At 41.8% G+C, this 21,882-nt stretch overlaps 1 protein-coding gene across 1 annotated transcript in view; it reads right to left on the bottom strand.

Moving 5' to 3' along the window:
• LOC122551900 (protein unc-80 homolog) overlaps window positions 1-21,882 on the bottom strand; it is a 284,010-nt gene that overhangs the window by 164,335 nt on the left and 97,793 nt on the right. The window contains exons 18-20 of the mRNA XM_043694468.1: window positions 12,723-12,886; window positions 11,123-11,221; window positions 2,446-2,654 (exon numbers count right to left, since the gene is read on the bottom strand). Coding sequence (XP_043550403.1) covers window positions 2,446-2,654; window positions 11,123-11,221; window positions 12,723-12,886 — 472 coding nt within the window. The remainder of the gene's footprint in view (window positions 1-2,445; window positions 2,655-11,122; window positions 11,222-12,722; window positions 12,887-21,882) is intronic.

Raw genomic sequence — 21,882 nt, 5'->3', positions numbered from 1 at the left:
AGGGGCAGCAGCCTGGTGTGGACCTTGATGGCAGCCAGTGGACAACCACATGGAGAACCCCGGCGCTAATTTGCTGTAGAGTGCCCTTGGAGATAGACTGAGATGTTTGTCTTTTTAACTTTGCTTCTTGTTTTTCTGACCTATGATTATACTGTGTATGGCTGTAATGCAATTTTGTTTTCCTCTTCTCTACTCTGTAACTAAGGATTGTACCTAGGTACTCTGGACCTGAGATGGCGCCATGTGTTGGTGACATTGTTACACTGTAACTCATCTTATAACAGGAGGAGCTGTACCAAGGTACCTTTGTACCTAAGATGGCGTGGTTAGTGGTGACGTATAAACTTTTCACTTTACCCACTTGAGTATATGTGACAATAAAGCAAATTCTTATTCTATTCTACAGTTATTCTAAGCAAGATGGAGATGATGGAATATTAATAACATCACCGGACTAGTAATTCAGAATACTCTGGGAATTAGGGTTCAATTCCCACCCTGACACCTAAGGGGACTTTAATTTGATTAATAAATGTGGAGTTATACAGCTCATCTCATCTCGTAATGGCAAGCCTGACAATGATCATCAATTTTTGTAACGATGCCTTGCATAGACAGATATCCATCAGGAGTTTGATCTACATTTGACTTGCTTAAAAACAGAAGTGATGTCAGCACCGAGTAATTAGCTGATTAGCAGGTAGTGGGTAATTTGTTTTGTTCACTTTAAAGCTGTGGTCAAGATAGGTAAGAATTCCAGCTACTCCTCTTTTTTAACAAAGGAACCTTAAAAACGTTATTAATTTTCTACTCTGTGCAAATTTAGGATAAGACTATTTTGACTAAAGTTATGGCAGGGGAGCTCAGTCCTGTGTGTCCCACAGCCTGCAGTATGTGGGATTTCTAAGATATTTGTGCTAGTCTAGATGATCACATCAGCAAGAAATACCATCAGCCTGACCAGCTTCAGTGCTGGGTTTTGGAGGTTGAGTGTTGGCTGTTGATATAGCAGTGCGTCTGTAAGGCTGAGAATTATGTGGGATAACACATTTCCAGATACATGTGATCACAGTGCACAGCTTAAGAAAGTGCAATCAGAGAAGAATGGGTGATGACCACAAGATGGGTGGTAGGCAAGTCAGAAAAATAAAGCCTATTTTCTAAATGAGGAAAGATTTTTGAAATCTGAGGCACAAGGGACCTGGGAGATTTAATTCAGGATTTTCTGAAGTTTAACATGCAGGTTCAGTAGGAAGTTAGGACAACAAATGCTATGTTAGCATTCGTTTGAAGAAGGCTAGAATACAACAGCAGAGATGTACTGCTGAGGCTGTATAAGGCTCTAGTCAGACTGCACATGGAATATTGTGAGCAGTGTTTGGCCCCGTATCTAAAGAAAGATATGATGGTCTTGGAGGGGGTCCAGAAGAGGTTTACAAGAATGATTCTGGAAATGAAGGGCCTGTTATGTGAGGAGCGATTGAGAACTCTGGGTCTATACTTGATGGAATTTAGAAGGATTAGAAGGAAGCTCATTGAAACTTGCAGCATACCAAGAAGTCTGGATAGAGGAGATGTGAGGAAGATCCACTAGTAGGAGAGACAGGGAACTGAGGTTACAGCCTCAGAGTGAAAGGTTGACCCTTTAGAACTGAGATGAAGAGAAATTTCTTTAGCCAGAGGGTGAATAAGCTGTGAAACATATTGTTACAGAAGGCTGTGGAAGCCAAGTCATTTAGTGTGTTTAAGACAGAGATAGGTTCAATCTTGAATAGTAAGGGGATCAAAAATTACAGGGAGAAGGCAGGAGAATGGGTTTGAGAAACGTGTCAGCCATGATCGAATGGTGGAACAGACTCTATCGGAGGCATGTCCTAATTCTGCTGCTATATTTTGTGGTCCCAACACTGACCCCTGCAGAACTCCACTAATCATCAGCAGCCATCCTGAAAATGCCTCCCTTATCACCACTCTCTGCCTTTTGCCAGTCAGACAATCCTCGATCCACGTCAGTATGATGCCTCTAACACCATGGACGTTTATCTTATTTAGCAGCCAGGGCCTTCTGCAATTTCAAATCAATCATGTCCACTGGCTCTCCTTTGTCTAACTGCTCATTACCTCCTCAAAGAATCAGAACAGGTGTTGTCAGGCATGACCTCCCCTTGCTGACTCTGCCTTATTTTACCAGGCACTCTCAAATATTCTGCAATCTCATCCTTACCATTCTGTGATTCTGTAATACATTTAATGCACAGGAACGGGTGTTTGCTTTGGTTGAAACTGGTCTTTTATTACAAACTTTCTTATGGCTGAATTTTAATATCATGAACTATTTTTCTCCCAACCAATTTTGATGACTTATGCTTTATACACTTAGAGCAGTACGAGCCTTGTCCCATTGTATACTTGTCACCATGTGTCTGAGAGCCACTGAGAACTTACCTAAGGGAAGTTTGAGTTTTTTTCTCAGAGAAATTCTTCTAGACCGTGACCGTGAGCGTCTGTCTGTGGTGGTTCCAGAATGAGCCGTTGTGCATTCAGAGGTGTCTTGCTCAGATTGGCTGCTTGTGTCGCTCGCAGCACTTTGAGACTTAAACATTTTGCGCCAAAAGTCTTTTCGACCCAAAAGAGCTCCTGGAATTTGTTCTTCACTGCATTAATTTTTTAAAAAAGCATAGACAATAGTCTATTAGCAAATGCTCCATCAACATCACTACATTTAATGTCATGCAAGAGGTCAGTCCATTTAAATGGTAGAACCTTTTAGTTCACCAAAGTGCATTGCATGCAAACAACTCAATCATGGAAAACACTTTGATTTATGATAGCTCGAGGGCTTAGTTTGATCGACCTCAGAATTGATCACAGAGATACAGGCTGAATGTGCTGCTAAGTGATTACTCTCTTCAAGACTGGGACCAGTTTATGTGAAATCATCACAGGGCGGCATGGTGTCAGTGGTTAGCACTGCTGCCTCACAGCATCAGGGACCCAGGTTCGATTCCAGTCTCGGGTGACTGTCTGTGTGGAGTTTGCACATTCTCCCCGTGTCTGCGTGGGTTTCCTCCGGGTGCTCCGGTTTCCTCCCACAGTCCAAAGATGTGCAGGCCAGTTGAATTGGCCATGATAAATTGCCCATGGTGTTATGTGTATTAGTCAGAGGGAAATAGGTCTGGGTGGGTTACTCTTTGGAGGGTCGGTGTGGACTTGTTGGGCCGAAGGGCCTGTTTCCACACTGTAGGGAACCCAATCTCACTTAAGTTAGCTGGGACTACTTAAAAGAAGCAAATGCTTTAGCTCCTGTTGGAATGTTTTAAAGAGAACCCAAAAAGCAGGAAAAACCATGGAAAATCTGGAGTCACTACTCAGTCACCTTGCCTAATATTTCTTCTCATGACTCTACCATTTCTCCAAGCACCTCAATATTTAGCTTTAAAACATTAGTGACATTTATTCTTAATGCTATTCTTTGAAATCTTTTATGCTCATACCAAAAGTTACAATGAACAAGATGCTGAAATATGAGATTATGATGCTACAAAGAAATGAGATATTTTAAGAACCATTGGAAGTTAGATAGTGGGAATAAATTTCAGGTGAGTGAGGGTTGGCAGACTCTGAAAAAATAACTGATCAGGAAAGACAGGAGGAAAAATAGGAAGAGCTTTATTTTCTGAAAGAGCATGTATCTGCAGCAGAAAAGGAAGATACTGGTCATCAAGATAGACAAACAATTTTCATGCAGCTTTGATCCAAAGCTGGTTCTTCACCTTTGTGTTAGGCTTCCAAAGCAGCAAGTGTAAAAGGATAATTCAAATTTGAAGAGAAATTTAACAAATCAAATGCTTTCAGCACTTTTTGTTGGTTATTGGGGGAGGCAGGGATGTGAAGTTAAGACCACAATCTGATCAGCCATGGTCTGCAGGGGCTGAATGGCCTTCTCTTGCTTATAATTCATGATTTCTGACTTAATTTTACAGAGCAACGTTGTCTGAAGTTCAGTGGGAGCCAAAAAATGAATTATTTGTTAATAACAAATGAGTTGTTATGCTTGTTTTTTTTTAATTCATCTGGTTGGGAGAGCATTAATGATTAGTTATTTGATGTAATACAATATATGAATTTAATTAGATATTTGTTCTTCATGTGAAGGCAAACATCTGGGAAACTGTGATCATTGAATTGTTAGATTTAAGCTCGGTGTGGTAAATAATGCCACTGATCACTTAAGTTAGTATCTTATTTGTATGTATGAAAGAACATGGGGAATGCATGTTGATGTATACTATAATGCGATAGTAACAATAAAAAAGAAAGTTACATTTCTTTATATCAATAATCAAGGAGGTCTAAGACATAATGGAGGATTCAAACTTATAGACTAAACAAGGGGTTTGCAGAGGAATTGATCTAAAAATAAATATTTTGCTAATTATAATAGATACAAGTATAGCTGAGGAATGAGTGAGTTCAACATAAAACAATTGTAATACTAACAGCAACATTATTGTTTAGTTATGTCAAAGATCAACAAATAAAACTTGCATTGTTTCTTTAACTTTTTTACCACTTTTTTTAGGTATGAACATAAAAATATGAGCTGTATAGCTCATTCCATCAGTTTTCTTTCCTAATGTATCTCATTCGATCCCTTAAATTACATTCCAGCTGTATTCAGAGTTGTAGAGTCATAGTCATAGTCATACAGCAAGGAAACAGATCTTTTAGACCAACCAGTTCATGCTGAACATAATTCCAACCTAGTCCCACCTCCTGGCCCATATCCCTCCAAAACATTCCTAATCATACACTTGTCCAAATGTCTTTTAAATGTTATACCCACATCCACCACTTCTTTGGGATGTTCATTCCACACATGAACCATCCTCAGAATAATTTCTTCTATTATTACAGGTAGAAGGCATGGCTTCAGACCTCCAGGTGAAGTCTACAGACTTTACAGTACCTCTCATAGACAGGTTGCTGGCAAAGTGCACTTCAACAGTTATAGTCATATTTAAATAGTTATTAGAGTCGTGGACTCATACAACATAGAAATAGGCCTTTTGGCCCACCATATTGACACCGACCAACAAACAGCAAACACACTAATCCCATTTACCTGCACTTAGTTCATAGCCTGACATTTTAAGTGTTCATCCAGATGCTTCTTAAATGCTGTGAGGGTAGCATCCTCTGCCATCCTCTCAGGCAGCACATTCCCATATATCTACCACCCATTGGGTAAAATTATATTTTCTCAGATCTTTTCTAAACCATGGACCCCTCACCTTAACCTTGTGCCCTCTGGTCGTAGACAAGCATGCCATGGGAAGAGATTCTCATGATCTACTCTGTCTATGCCTTTCATAACTTTGTCCATCTCAATCAGATACCCGCTCAGCCTCCTCTGCCCTAAGGAAAACAAACCCAGACCATGCAGTCTCTCCTAATTATGGAGACTTCTCAAGCCAGGCAACAACCTTCTGACAGTGTGGCGAACAGAACAGCACTCAGTATTTCATCAGTTGCCGAACCAGTGTTTCATAAATTTGTAACAAGATATTCTTGTTTCTGTATTCCATATACCTGCTAACGAAAACAAACATCCCAAAAGCCATCTTCACTATCCTGTCTACCTGTGCTGACACCTTCAGGGATCTACGGACTCGTACAGCAAAGTCCTTTTGTTCCTCAGTACACTGCTCACTGTGCAAATCCTTCCCTTATTAGACCTCCCAAAATGCATCATCTCACACTTATCAGGATTACATTCCATCTGCCCTCGCTATACCAAATTTACCAGCTGATCGATATTAGGCTGTAATCTGACACCATCCTCCTCACTATCAACAACACCCCCAATTTTCACATATTATTAAGTCAAACCAAACATTATTACATGAGTGATCATTTACCTCAACAACCATGCTTTTTAAGCCAAATGCAAATATAAAAATAAAGCAAAACTTTTATTCAGATACAGTGCAGCATACATCTTGTATAAATCTCACTCCTGCAGATGTTATTGATATTGATATCACTAAACTAGAAAGAGTGGAAAAAAGATTTACTAGGATGCTACCCGGACTGAAAGAATTTTATTGAGCTATGTCTCTTGATTAAACTTAAAATATAAGCCATAAGTATTAATTTAACCTGGAGCAGTGTTTTGTAGAGGAATATTTTCTGGGTCTTATATTGAAAGAAGAAAAGTGGCCTTTAGTAGAGTGATATGCTCTTCTTGTCAGGTGCGGGGGTTCAGGGAGAGTTTACGAGTTACTGAGGATTATATCTGCAATAAATGCCATTGGTTGCAAATCCTATCAGACCAAATGGATCAGTTGGAGAGGCAGTTAGAGGCAATGAGGAATTAACAAGACCAAGGGGGTGTGATGGATGGCAGTTATAGGAAGGGGGAAAATCACAGATACAGTCACATAGATGGTTTAACTCCAGGAAAGGTAAGAGAGGCAGGCAGATAGTGCATGAGTCTTCTGTGGCTATCCCCATTTCAAACAGGTACGCTGTTTTGGAAAATGTAGGGCATGATGGATTCTCAGGGGAATGTAGCACGAACAGCCAAGTTTCTGGTATTGAGACTGGCTCTAATGTAATGAGAGGTACGTCGGGTTCCAAGTGATTGATTGTGTTAGGGGACTCTCTAACCCAAGGTACAGACAGACATTTCTGTGGCCAGCAGTGAAAAAGCAGAATGGTGTGTTGCTTCCCCGGTGCCAGGATCAAGGATGTCTCAGAGAGGGTGCAGAATGTTCTCAAGGGGGAGAGGGGCCAGCAGAAGGTCATTGTACACATTGGAACCAATGACATAGGAAGGGAAAAGGTTGAGATTCTGAAGGGAGATTACAGACAGTTAGGTCGGAATTTAAAAAGAAGGTCCTCAAGAGTAGTAGTATCTGGATTACTCCCAATGCTATGAGCTAGTGAGGGCAGGAATAGGAGGATAGAGCAGATGAATGCATGGCTGAGGAGCTGGTGTATGGGAGAAGGATTCACATTTTTGGATCATTTGAATATCTTTTGGGGTAGAAGTGACCTATACAAGAAGGACAGATTATACCTAAATTGGAAGGGAAATAATATACTGGCAGGGAGATTTGCTAGAGATGCTTGGGAAGATTTAAACCAGTAAGATTGTGGGGGTGGGGGGGGAACCCATGGAGATAATGAGGAAAGATTTCAATCTGAGACTGGTACAGTTGAGAACAAAGGTGAGTCAAACAGTTAGGGTAGGCAGGGACAAAGCAGAGTACAAGGTCGGACTGATAAACTGCATTTATTTCAAATCAAGAGGCCGAACAGGGAAGGCAGATGAACTCAGGGCATGGTTAGGAACATGGGACTGGGATATCATAGCGATTACAGAAACATGGCTCAGGGATGGACAGGACTGGCAGCTTAATGTTCCAGGATACAAATGCTATAGGAAGAATAGAAAGGGACGAGAAGAGGGGGAGTGATGTTTTTGATAAGGGATAGCATTACAACTGTACTGAGGGAGGATATGTCTGGGAATATCTCTCCACCCTGAAGGCTCCCTGCCTCATTCTTTATGAAGAGCTTTTGCCCGAAATGTTGATCTTCCTGCTCTTCAGATGCTGCCTGACCTGTTGTGCTTTTCCAGCACCAATCTAACCATGCTTGGAAATATGTCCAGGGAAATTATTTGGGTGGAACTGAGAAATAAGAAAGGGATAATCACCTTATTGGGATTGTATTATAGACCCCCTAATAGTCAGAGGGAAATTCAGAAACAAATTTGTAAGGGGATTTCAATTATCTGTAGGAATAATAGGGTGGTTATGGTAGGGGATTTTAACTTTCCAAACATAGACTGGGACTGCATAGTTTTAATGGCTTAGATGGAGAGGAATTTGTTAAATGTGTACAAGAAAATATTTTGATTCAATATGTGGATGTACCTACCTAGAGAAGGTGCAAAACTTGACCTATTCTTGGGAAATAAGGCAGGGCAGGTGACTGAGGTGTCAGTGGGGGAGCACTTTGGGGGCAGCGACCATAATTCTATTAGGTTTAAAATAGTGATGGAAAAGGCTGGACCAGATCTAAAAGTTGAAGTTCTAAATTGGAGAAAGGCCAATTTTGACGGTATTAGGCAAGAACTTTCAAAAGCTGATTGGGTGCAGATGTTCGCAGGTAAAGGGACGGCTGGAAAATGGGAAGCCTTCAGAAATGAGATAATGAAAGTCCAGAGAAAGTATATTCCTGTTAGGGTGAAAGGAAAGGCTGGTAGGTATAGGGAATGCTGAATGACTAAAGAAATTGAGGTTTTGGTTAGAAGGAAGCATATGTCAGGTATAGACAGGAGAGATCGAGTGAATCCTTAGGAGAGTATAAAGGAAGTAGGAGTATACTTAAGAAGGAAATCAGGAGGCAAAAAGGGGACATGAGATAGCTTTGGCAAATAGAGTTAAGGAGAATCCAAAGGGTTTTTACAAATACATAAGGACAAAAGGGTAACTAGGGAGAGAATAGGGCCCCTCAAAGATCAACAAGAAGGCCTTTGTGTGGAGCCACAGGAGATGGGGGAGATACTAAATGAGTATTTTGCATCAGTATTTACTGTGGAAAACGACATGGCAGATATAGAATGTAGGGAAATAGTTGGTGACATCCTGAAAAATGTCCATATTACAGAGGAGGAAGTGCTGGATGTCTTGAAATGGCTAAAGATGGATAAATCCCCAGGACCTGATAGGTGTACCCTAGAACTTTGTGGCAAGCTAGGGAAGTGATTGCTGGGCTCCTTGCTGAGACATTTGCATTATTGATAGTCACAGGTGAGGTGCCGGAAGACTGGAGGTTGGCTAACGTGGTGCCACTGTTTAAGAAAAGAGGTAAGGAAAAACTAGGGAAGAATAGATGAGTGAGTTTGACATGGTGGGCAAGTTGTTGGAGGGAATCCTGACGGTCAGGATGCACATTTATTTGGAAAGGCAAGGACTGATCAGGGATAGTCAACATGGCTTTATGCGTGGGAAATCATGTCTCACAACTTAGATTACTTACAGTGTGGAAACAGGCCCTTCGGCCCAACAAGTCCACACCGACCCGCCGAAGCGTAACCCACCCATACCCCTACATTTACCCCTTACCTAACACTACGGGCAATTTAGCATGGCCAATTCACCTGACCTGCACATCTTTGGACTGTGGGAGGAAACCGGAGCACCCGGAGGAAACCCACGCAGACACGGGGAGAACGTGCAAACTTGATTGAGTTTTTTGAAGAAGTAACAAAGAGGCTTGATGAGGGCAGAGTGGTAGATGTGATCTAAATGGACTTTAGCAAGGCGTTTGACAAGGTTCCCCATGGGAGACTGCTTAGCAAGGTTAGATCTCATGGAATACAGGGAGAACTAGCCATTTGGATACAGAACTGGATCAAAGGTAGAAGACAGAGGGTGGTGGTGGAGGGCTGTTTTTCAGACTGGAAGCCTGTGACCAGTGGAGTGCCACAAGGATCGGTGCTGGGTCCACTACTTTTCATCATTTGTATAAATGATTTGGATGTGAGCATAAGAGATGTAGTTAGTAAGTTTGCAGAGGAACCCAAAATTGGACGTGTAATGGACAGCGAAAAAGGTTAATTCAGATTACAACAGGATATTGATGAGATGGGCCAATGAGCTGAGAAGTGGCAGATGGAGTTTAATTTAGATAAATGCGAGGTGCTGCATTTTGGGAAAGCAAATCTTAGCAGGACTTATACACTTAATGATAAGGTCCTAGGGAGTGTTGCTGAACAAAGAGACCTTGGAGTAAAGGTTCATAGCTCCTTGAAAGTGGAGTCACAGGTAGATAGGATAGTGAAGAAGGCATTTTGTTTGCTTTCCTTTATTGGTCAGAATATTGAGTACAGCAGTTGGGAGGTCATGTTGCGGCTCTACAGGACATTGGTTCGGCCACTGTTGGAGTATTGCATGCAATTCTGGTCTCCTTCCTATTGGAAAGATGTTGTGAAACTTGAAAGGGTTCAGAAAATAATTTACAAGGATGTTGCCAGGGTTGGAGGATTTGAGCTATAGGGAGAGGTTGAATAGGCTGGGGCTGTTTTCCCTGGAGCGTCGGAGGCTGAGGGATGACCTTATAGAGGTTTATAAAATCATGAGGGGCATGAATAGGATAAATAGTTAATGTTTTTTCCCTGAGGTGGGAGAGTCCAGAACGAGAAGACATAGGTTAGGGTGAGACGGGAAAGATATAAAAGAGACCTAAGGGGCAACTTTTTCACGCAGAGGGTGGTTGGGATGAGCTGCCAGAGGAAGTGGTGGAGGCTAGTACAATTGCAACATTTAAAAGGTATCTGGAGGAGTATATGAATAGGAAGGGTTTGGAGGGATATAGGCCAGGTACTGGCAGGTGGGACTAGATTGTGTTGGGATACCTGGTTGGCATGGACGAGTTGGACCGAAGGGTCTGTTTTTGTGCTGTACATCTCTGTGACTTTATGACTCTGTAATTGAGTTATAAGGAGAGAGTGGATAGGCTGCGACATTTTTCTCTGGAGTGTAGGAGACTGAGGGGTGACCTTATAGAACTCTATATAATCATGAGAGGCAAACATAAGTTAGAGAGCCAGCAGCATTTCACCATTGTAGGGAGCCTAAAACTAGAAGACATAGGTTTAACGTGAGAGGGGAGAGACACAAAAGGGCCCAGAGAACCATTTTGTTTCACACAGAAGATGGTGAGTGTCTAGAATGGACTGCCAGAGGTAGTGGTGGAGGTGAGTATAATTTTGTCATGTATGAAATATTTGGACAGGTACATGGATGGGATAAGTATGAAGCGATATGGACCAAATGCAGGCCAATGGAACTAGTTTAATTGTGAAAACTGGGCGGCATGAGCAAGTTGGGTCAAAGAGTCTGTCTCAATGCGGTTCACCTCGATGACCCGAGAGAAAATATGTGAAATAATAGAATGTTCTTTCACATGAAAAGAACAAAAGAAAATTGGATATGAGCAAGCAATAAAGCATTAGAAATACCTGAAAGGAACATTCTACCTTTGGGATACTGCTCTGGTATGCGGGGTATAAGGAAAGAAATGTAAGCAAGTCGATATCACTCACTGCTCTGGAGTCTGAGGAGGACGACTGGAGACAAGACTTCGGCATTCATCTGGTGCCGCTGAGGCCTGAGCTTTATCAGTGCTTAATCCTCCTTCAACTCTGCAAATCGACCAAACTCAAAATTACCACACACAAATACAAACTGAGGGCACGATGTATTCGGACGTTCAAAACCTATTCAGCACAATGTCACACAAAAGGTTACAACACAAAATCAGGGCTAATGGGGCTGGAAGCAATATATCAGCATGGATCACGGATCGATGGATACCTTACAGATACACGTGCCACGAGCACATTACTAGGTTGAAATCGTGGGGTACCACAAGGATCTCTGCTTGAGAAATTTATTGAGTTTTGTTTTGAGGTTGCCACTAACAGTTCAGTAAGGAGGAACCAATGAATGTCATAGAAATAACTAATTTTGTTGGATTTATTATTTCACTGAACTTGTTTTGGTGTGTTGTACAGGCAGATCATACCATACAAAGACACAAAGATCGTAGGGTGATTGAACAGAGTGAGGAACACAAAGTTACGGCTGCAAGGAAGGTGTAGAAAAAGCGAGATCAACATCTTCGGCGGGTCGGTGTGGACTTGTTGGGCCGAAGGGCCTGTTTCCACATTGTAATGTAATCTAATCTAATCTAACATTAGATTTGAAATTTGAAATGTCCATTCAGAACTCTGATAGCAGTGGGGAAGAACCTGTTGGTTTATGTGTTTAAGCTTTTGTATCTTCTGAGAAGGTGCTAATCAAGAGGTTAGACAAATATTAGGGGTCATGGAATTGAAGGTAATATGTTAGCACTAATTGAGGTTTGGTTAAGTTAGAACAAATGGGTAATATTTGGATGGCAAGTTTTAGTTAGGACCCAGAAGAATTAATGCTTGTGTTTCAAGCCATTGACAATCTTTGTCAATGAATTTAATAAGAAAATTGAACCAGAGTTTCTGCTGAGTTGCATAACACAACTTGTGAATGGACTCAAATGCACAGTTCTGTGAGCAGCCAAGGGATACCAATAGGAGAATAGGTAAAGGCTGCTTCTTATATAGTATCTAAGATGCAATTACATTATTATGATGCCAATAATCAAGCACAAAGTAAAATTTGTAAAGTAATGGGTAATATTCTACTTCACTAATACTCATGATAATAAGACCAGAAGACATAGGAGCAGAAATTAGGCCATTCAACCCATTGAGTCTCCTCTGCCATTCAGGTGGCTGATGAAGGTGCAGCGCTCCGAAAGTTAGTGCTTCCAAATAAACCTGTTGGACTATAGCCTGGTGTTGTGTGATTTTTAATTTTGTCCACCCCAGCCCAACACCGGCTACTCCACATGCTGATTTTAATGGGGCAGAGTAGCAACAGAAGAAGTCTCTGGGAATTACGAAGTACAATGATCATGTAACTCAGTTATACATGCAATGTCACTGTACTGATGCACAACACCTCCTCTGCTTCTCTCTCACAAAAACAAGATGTAGTAAGAATTTGTTTAATTTGCCTCTTTAAAATATAATTGCATGATTAGTTAAAGAAGCACACAGTCATAAAAATATCAATCAAACTGAAGCTGTAACTATCACATACCTTTTGCTGACTGACACTTTTTTTTCTTCAGTTTCTTCAGGTTTCTTGCCTGGTGTTACCTTGTCTGCACTATCAAGGAGAGCACTTAGTGCCACCCTTCTAAAAACATTCCCATGGGCCTCTTTGATGAATTGAACAAGTTGACGAATGTCACAATATAGCCCCTGATAAACAAAGAAAATCATAACAGCTGTTTGTATCAGCGTATTAAAGATTAATGAATGCTCAGATGAGTTGATTGCACTTACTCTTGTGCCTTTTAAGTGCACTCTTCAAATTAAAGTCACTAAACCCTTGCAACGATCTCCCAAAGCTGGACTGTTTTAACTATACTTGCATTTTGCCTCATGTTCTAATGATGATAGTTAGCAATTCCCTGCTGCTGGAAGTAATCCTTCATCTAACATGCAGCATTATTGCGTTCTATGGACAACAAATAAAAAACAAATAGTAGATGCTAAAAATGAGGCATAAAATTGTGAGTTAAGTAGTAAGTGGCAATGACTGGACCCTAAATGATAATAGTACATGCTGTTGTTCTGATGGTAGATACAGCTGCTAAAGAGTGGCAATGGTAGAGAAAATGCATATTTGTGGTTGTGATGAGAATCAAACTTTGTCTTACATGATGTCAAACTCATCGAGATTTGTTGCAGCTGAACTAATTCTAGCAAGTGGAGAGTATTCCATCACATAGAGCATAGAACAATATAGTGCAGAACAGGCCCTTCAGCTCTCGATGTTGCACCGACCTGTGTACTATTCTCAGCACGTCCTCCTACACTATCCCATCATCATCCATGTGCTTATCCAAGGATTGTTTAAATCTCCCTAATGTGGCTGAGTTAACTACATTGGCAGGTAGGGCATTCCACGTCCTTACCACTCTCTGAGTAAAGAACCTGCCTCTGACATCTGTCTAAAATCTATCACCCCTCAATTTGTAGCTATGCCTCCTCGTACAAGCTGACGTCATCATCCACTATCTACCCTATCTAATCCTCTGATCATCTTTTATGTCTCTATCAAATCCCCTCTTAGCCTTCTTCTTTCCAATGAGAACAGACCCAAGAGTCTCAACCTTACCTTCTAAGACCTTCCTTCCAGACCAGGCAACATCCTGGTAAATCTCCTTTGTACCTTTTCCAATGCTTCCACATCGTTCCCGAAATATGGCGACCAGAACTGTACACAATACTCCAAGTGTGGCTGCACTATGGTGTATAGTTGCACCATAATATTGTGCTCCAGAACTCAATCCCTCTACCAATGAAACCTAACACACCGTATGTCTTCTTAACAGCACTATCAACCTGGGTGGCAACTTTCAGGGATCTATGTACATGGACTCCAAGACCCCTCTGCACTTCTTGAACAAGGCACAATATTGGTAATCTTCCAGTCCTCTGGTACTAAACCTGTAGACAATGATGACTCAAATATCAAAGTCAAAGGCTCTGCTATCTCCTCCCTAGCTTCCCAGAGAATCCTTGGATAAATCCCATCCGGCCCAGGGGACTTGAATACTTTCACTCCTTCTAGAATTGATAACCCTGTTCATAACTAACCTCGATCCTTTCTAGTCTAATATCTCATAACTCATTCTTCTCCTCTAAAATATTCTCCTTTTCCTGAGTGAAAACCAATGAGAAATGTTCGTTTAGCACCTCTCCGATCTCTACAGGATCCACATTCAACTTCTCACTTCTGCCTTTGACTGGCCCAATTCCTACCCTAATCATCTTATTCCTCACATACCTACAGAAAGCTTTAGTAGCACCTCTCCGATCTCTACAGGATCCACATTCAACTTCTCACTTCTGCCTTTGACTGGCCCAATTCCTACCCTAATCATCCTCTTATTCCTCACATACCTACAGAAAGCTTTAGGGTTCTCCTTTATTCTATTTGCTAAAGACTGCTCGTGTCCTCTCTTTGTTCTTCTTAACTCTCTCTTTAAGTCCTTCCTAGCTGATCTGTAACTCTCCATCGTGTCATCTGAATCATCTTGTCTCATCAACACAAAAGCCTCCTTCTTCTGCTTAACAAGAGATGCAATTTCTGTAGTAAACCACAGTTCCCATACCTTATCACTTCCTCCCTGACAGGGACATACCTATCAAGAACACGCAATATCTGTTCCTTAAACCAGCTCCACATTTCCATTGTCTGCATCCCCTGCATTTTGCTACCCCATTCTATGCATCCTAATTCTTGCCTAATCGCATTATAATTGCCCTTTCCCCATTGATTACTCTTGACCTGTGGCATGTACTTATCCCTTTCCATCTGAATTATGGTCACTCTCTCCAAAATGCTCACTTACAACTAAATCAAACAACTGGCCTGGTTCATTATGAAGCACCAGATCCAGTGTGGCCTCCCCTCTTGTCGGCTCTTCGACATACTGTGTCAGGAAGCCCTCCTGTACACATTGGACAAAAACTAGTCCATCCGATGTACTAGAGTTATAGCATTTCCAGTCAATGTTGGGGAAGTTAAAGTCTCCCATAATGACCATCCTGTTCCTTTCGCTCCTACCCAGAATAAGTTTGCCAATCCTCTCCTCCACCTCCCTAGAACTCTGCAGAGGCCTATGAAAAACTCCCAGCAGTGTCACCTCTCCTCTCCTGTTTCTAACCTCAGCCCACACTGCCTTAGTAGGCGAGTCCTCGTCAAAAGTTCTTTCAGCCACCGTTATACTATCCTTGACTAACAAGGCCACACCTCCCCCTCTTTTACCACCTTGTCTGTTCTTAATGAAAGATCTAAACCCTGGAACCTGCAACATCCATTCCTCACCCTGCTCTACCCATGTCTCCGAAATGGCCACAACATCGAGATCCCAGGTACCTACCAATGCTGCGAGCTCACCTACCTTATTTCGGATACTTCTGACATTGAAGTAGACACACTTCAAAGCAGCTTACTGTCGGCCAGCATATTCCTGTGACCCTGAATCCTGTCCCTGTCCTCCCTACTCTCATCCTCCTGTGCTCTGCAACTTCACCTCAGGTTCCCATGCCCCTGCTGAGCAAGTTTAAACCCACCCAAATAGCGCCAGCAAATTTCCCACCCAGGATATTAATACCCCTCTGGTTAAAATGAAGACTGTCCTGTTTGTACAGGTCCCACCTTCCTGAGAATGAGCCCCAATTATCCAAGTACCTGAAACCCTCCCTCCTGCACCATCCTTGCAGCCACGTGTTCAGCTGATATCTCTCCCTATTCCTTGCCTCGCTATCACGTGGTCCGGGCAATGAACCAGAGATAACAACTCTGTTTGTTCTAGCTCTCAGTTTCAACCCTGAAATCCTGCCTTACATCCCTATCCCTCTTTCTATCTATGTTATTGGTACCTACATGGACCACGACTTGGGGCTGGTCACCCTCTCCCTTCGGACCTAAAAGGTACGATCCGAGACACTACAGACCCTGGCACCTGGGAAGCAACACACCAACTGTGAGTCTGGTTCGTCCCCAACAAAAGTCACACTCCTGACTTTTGCCTTGCTCATTATCTGTAAAATTTAGGGAGTCAGGAAGCGCATTAAATATTGCTGGATTCCTAACCTCTGATGTGGCTAGTCTAGTTTCATTTCTGATTAATGGTAATCCCAAAACATTGATTGTGAAGGAGTCAGTGATGGCAAGGCATGGTGGATAAATACTTTTCTCTTGGGGATGGCCATCATGTGGCACAAATGTTGCTTGCCACTTGTCAGCTCAAATATGGATATTATCCAGGTCCTACTGCATTTAAACATTGTGTCTGCTTCAGTATCTGAGGAGATGGAAATAGTATTGAACTTTGTACAACCTTCAGTGAACATCCCCATTTCTGAATTTGAGGGAAGTTCAGTGATGAAGCAGTTGAAGATGATTGGGCCTAGGACACTACCTTGAAGGACTGCTCCAGAGGTGTCCTAGAGTTGAAATGACTGATTTCCAACAATTATGACCATCTTTCTATGTGCCAGTTATAATTTGAGCCCACTGAGGACTTTCTATTGATTCCAATTGATTCTAGTTTTTATGAGGCTCCTTGAATCCTTACCTGGTCAACTGTGAAACTGATGTCAAGGGCAATCACTCTCGCCTCATCTCTGGAATTTAGCTCCTTTGTTCATTATTGAACCAATACTCGGCAATGATGTCAGGAGCTGAGAGTATTAACTTGCCAGGTGGATCTGTCCTGCTTTTCATGTATAGGATATATTTGGGTAATTCTCCACATAGTCTGGTAGATGCCAACTTGGCTAAAGGTAGAGTCAGGTCTGGAGTACATGCCTTCAGCACTTTTGTTACAATACTGTCAGGGCTCAGGGCCTTTGCAGTATCTAGTACCTTCAGCTGCTTCTTGGAGTGAATCAAATGGGCTGAAAATTGATATCTGTGATGCTGAGGACATCCAGAGAGAGACCTGTTATGGATCATCTGCTTGGAACTTCTCACTGAAGACTTATCTTTTGCACAGAAATGTTGGGAACCACGTCATTGAGGAGTGGCATAATTGTGTAGTCTCCACCTCCATTGAGTTGTTAATTGTCCATCACTATTCATGGCTGGATGTGGCCAGACTGCAGAGAGCTTAGTTCTTGTGGAGTGGCATTGGCACAGTGGTAATGCCCTTGCACTACTATTCCAGAATCTCAGACTAATGTGTTAGGGACATGGTTTCGAATCCCATCTTGCCAGATGGTGAAATTCATGTTCAGTGACAATCTGGTATTAAAGGTTTAATGTGATCATGAAACCATTGTTGTACATTGTAAGCAAAATACCAACTGGTTCACTAATAACCGATATGGAAGGAAATCCTTACCTGATCTAACATATATGGAAGAAAATCCTCATCTGATCTAACCTATATGTGACTCCAGGCGCACAACAAATTGGCTTATACCCAACTGCCAATTACGGTTGGACAATAAATGCTGACCTAACAATGCCCGCAATCTGATCTGGTTGTGGAATGCCTTTATCCTGCCTTTCAGTAGCTGGACATGCTGCCTGGCACATAGTAATCCTGTGCTGTAGCTTCACCATCCGGATACTTGATGTTTAGATATATCTGGTATTGTTCCTTACATGCGATCTGGCACTTTTCAAAGAACCAGAGTTAATCCAAGATTTAATGGTAATGGTAATGGATGTCCTGGGACATGATTTTGCAGTATGATACTACTGCTGTTGATGGTTCATAGCATCTCATAGAGTTGCTAGATCTTTTCTTTATTCTGTAACAGGATGAGGGTGTCTCTGGCTAGGCAGCATTTATTGCCCATTCCTAATTTGCCCAGAGGGCAGTTGAGAGTCAACCACATTGCTGTGGGTCTGGAGTCACATGTAGGCCAGTCCAGGTAAAGATGGCAGACTTCCTTACCTAAAGGACATTAGTGAACCAGATGGTTTTTTCCAACAATTGGCAATGGATTTATAGTGGTCACTCGATTCTTAATTCCAGATATTTATTGAATTCAAATTCCATCATTTGCTATGGTGGGATTTGAACCCAGGTCCTCAGAACATTACCTGGATCTCTGGATTAATGGCATAGTGATAATACCACTAGGCCATTGCCTCCCCATGCTCAGTGATAGTGTTGTGCAACACAATGGAAGGTATGCTCAATGTGAAATAAACAGGCAGGAGGCTGGAAGAACACAGCAGGCCAGGCAGCATCAGGGGGTGGAGAAGTAGGCATTTTGTTGTAACCCTTCTTCAGGACTCCTGAAATCCTGAAGAATGGTTACACCCGAAGCGTTGACATTTCTGCCTCCTGATGCTGCCTGACCTGCTGCATTCTTCCAGCCACCTGCCTGTCTATTTTGGACTCCAGCATCTGCAGTTTTTTTTGTGTCTAACTATGCTCAATGTGAAGACAGGACTTTGACTTCACAGGGATTGTACAATGATTATGCATACTGTACTGTCAAGCTCAGTTTAATGCAGCTTGGTGAGAATGAGGGTAACCATGTTTTCCCTTTCATTGGTTCCCTCACCACCTTTGACCTTCGGGACTGAACCTGCTCAGAACTTGGTCAATCATGGTGACACTTTTAGTGAAGGACTTTGAATCCTCTCACCCAAAGTATCACCCCTGATATTTCCTCCAAGTGGTGCTCAACACAGAAAAGCACTGATTCATCATTCGAGTAGGAGGCAGTATGTAGTATTCAGCCTTGGTCATGATCAAGCTGATGCCATGAGGCTTCATGGCACTTGTTAGCTGTTTGAAAAGGACAATAACTTTCCTTCTCTAAAGTTCTCTAGTTAACCAGATGAGTTTTTACAACGATGTATTCATTGGACTTTTAATTCCAAATTTTTATTGAATTTAAATTCCATTCAAACCCAGGTCCCCAGAACATTTCCGGGTCTCTGGATTACAAGTCCATCACCAATGCCATTTCACCAAGGCCTCCCCCAAATTACTTATAACACCACAAAGTCTGACCACACAAAAACTTACATTAGAAATGAACAGTTCTAACATATGTTAACAGTAATTTCCCAATCTTAGACATTTTCAACACAAAATCAGAATTAATATTTTCATTGTTTAAGTGCTACAAGGACTTTATGGGCGAGGCTGGCATTTGCAGTGAATCTGCCCAGGTGGCATTTTGTTGGGCCCATTAGCCCGCATGCAGTGAAGGTCTGCTGGAAGTATGAAGAGATGGAGAGCAGTCATATCATAATGCCAATCAGCATTTGCCAGCAGTTTTATTTGGACCATTCGGTAACGTCTTCACAACTTTACACAGTTGAACATATGTTGAGCAGCATGATATTCCAACTCTGCAGTGCGTTAAAAACACCAATGTTATTTAAAAAAGATAACTAACTGCTTCTTGTTTAGTTGTTGGAGGCTTTCTTCTAGCTCTTGCTTTGCTTCTATAAGTGCCTGGGACTTCTTGTAGTTGCTTAAAGTTACATGTGTCAACCAGGGTGGTGCGATAAGTGTTAAAGTTTTCTTTAAATTTATTTACCAAGAGTCATTTACATGACCTAATTGCTTCAGGACATCGATTCCCTACCAGTGATTGTATTTGGAAAAGAGCATGCCTTAGAATGTGAATGGCAACAGGTTAGGAGCAAGCCACATACTACATTTTGTGAACTGCCCTAGCATCCTATCATCTTTACATTTGCTGGAGGCTAACCAACAAAGCCCATTACAAGTGCAAAAGAGATAGAATCTATGAAGGAAAGGTAGGATGCAATCATCCTCAGTGGTTACAGTTCTGCTACAAGCCATGGTGAAAACATACAGGCTCCTACACCCATCTTTAATTAAATCCTGTGCATCAGGTTGTGTGACGTAAAGGGTTAACCGCACTTCTATTCTAATAATTGCTCCTGAGTATGTGTACAATGACATCAATCACATGGAACTGTATCCCTAATGTGTTATACAAGTGTCAGTTCTATACAGTAATTCCCTATTTACGGTTAAAACAGTTAACTTTATCTCTATTTCATTATCATGAACAAAAAGTGACAATATATTCAGTCATCATCATGAATTTCAGTTTAAAGCTGTTTGCTACAAAAACTTGTGTATTCTACCGGAACTAAAGAACATTTCTCCATGCTTTTCTCCCACACTCAATGCCTCAGTTTTCTGAAGTTTTGTCCCTGCCCTCAATGCATTTTCTATCTCCCATGACTCGGCTCCATATTCCTGTCCTCAGTTCTACACTTTATAGCCTCTGGTGCCCACTTCCATTCTGGCTCCCATTCTGAACCTGTATTGCAGACCTTATTGGGATTGTATTATAGACCCCCTAATAGTCAGGGGGAAATTGAGAAACAAATTTGTAAGGAGATCTCAGTCATCTGTAAGAATAATAGGGTGGTTATGGTAGGGAATTTTAACTTTTCAAACATAGACTGGGACTGCTATAGTGTTAAGGGTTTAGATGGAGAAGAATTTGTTAAGTGTGTACAAGAAAATTTTCTGATTAAGTATGTGAATGTACCTATTAGAGAAGGCACAAAACCTGACCTACTCTTGGGAAATAAGGCAGGGCAGGTGACTGAGGTGTCAGTGAGGGAGCATTTTGGGGCCAACGACCATAATTCAATTAGTTTTAGAATAGTGATGGAAAAGGATGGATCAGATTTAAAAGTTGAAGTTCTAAACTGAAGGCTAACTTTGACTGTATTAGGCAAGAACTTTCAAAAGCTGATTGGGGGCAGATGTTCGCTGGTAAAGTATATTCCTGTTAGGGTGAAAGGAAAGGCTGGTAGGAATAGGGAATGCTGGATAACTAGAGATGTTGAGGGTTTGGTTAAGAAAAAGAAGTAAGCATATATCAGGTATAGACAGGATAGATCAACCGAATCCTTAGAAGGGTATAAAGGCAGTAGGAGTATACTTGAGAGGGAAATCTGGAGGGCAAAAATGAGACATGAGATAGCTTTAGCAAATAGGGTTAAGGAGAATCTAAAGGATTTTTATAAATACATTAAGGAAAAAAGGGTAACTAGGGCGAGAATAGGGCCCCTCAAAGATCAGCAAGGCAGCCTTTGTGTGCAGCCACAGGAGATGGGGCAGATACTAAACGAGTATTTTGCATCAGTATTTACTGTGGATAAGGACATGGCAGATATGGAATGTAGGGAAACATGGTGACATCTTGCAAAATATCCATATTACAGAGGAGGAAGTGCTGGATGCCTTGAAATGCATAAAAGTGAATAAATCCCCAGAACCTGATCAGGTGTTCCCCTGAACTCTGTGGGAATCTAGAGAAGTGATTGCTGGGCTCTTTGTTGAGATAGTTGTATTATCGATAGTCACAGGTGAAGTGGCGGGAGACTGGAGGTTTAAGAAAGGTGGTAAGGACAAGCCAGGGAACTATAGACTGGGGAGCCTGACATCGGTGGTGGGCAAGTTGTTCGAGAAAATCCTGAGGGACAGGGTGTAAATGTATTTGGAAAGGCAAGGACTGATTAGGGATAGTCAACATGTGGGAAATAATGTCTCACAAACCTGACTGAGTTTTTTGAAGAAGTAACAGAGAGGATTGATGAGGGATGAGCGATAGACATGATCTATATGGACTTCAGTAAGGCGTTTGACAAAATTCCCCATGGGAGACTGGTTAGCAAGGTTAGATCTCATGGAATACAAGGAAAACTAGCCATT

Source organism: Chiloscyllium plagiosum, chromosome 7 (assembly GCF_004010195.1).
Source record: "Chiloscyllium plagiosum isolate BGI_BamShark_2017 chromosome 7, ASM401019v2, whole genome shotgun sequence".
Lineage (NCBI taxonomy): Eukaryota > Metazoa > Chordata > Chondrichthyes > Orectolobiformes > Hemiscylliidae > Chiloscyllium > Chiloscyllium plagiosum.
Note: the sequence above shows the minus strand (reverse complement) of the source record. Positions and strands in the feature narration are given on the sequence as shown.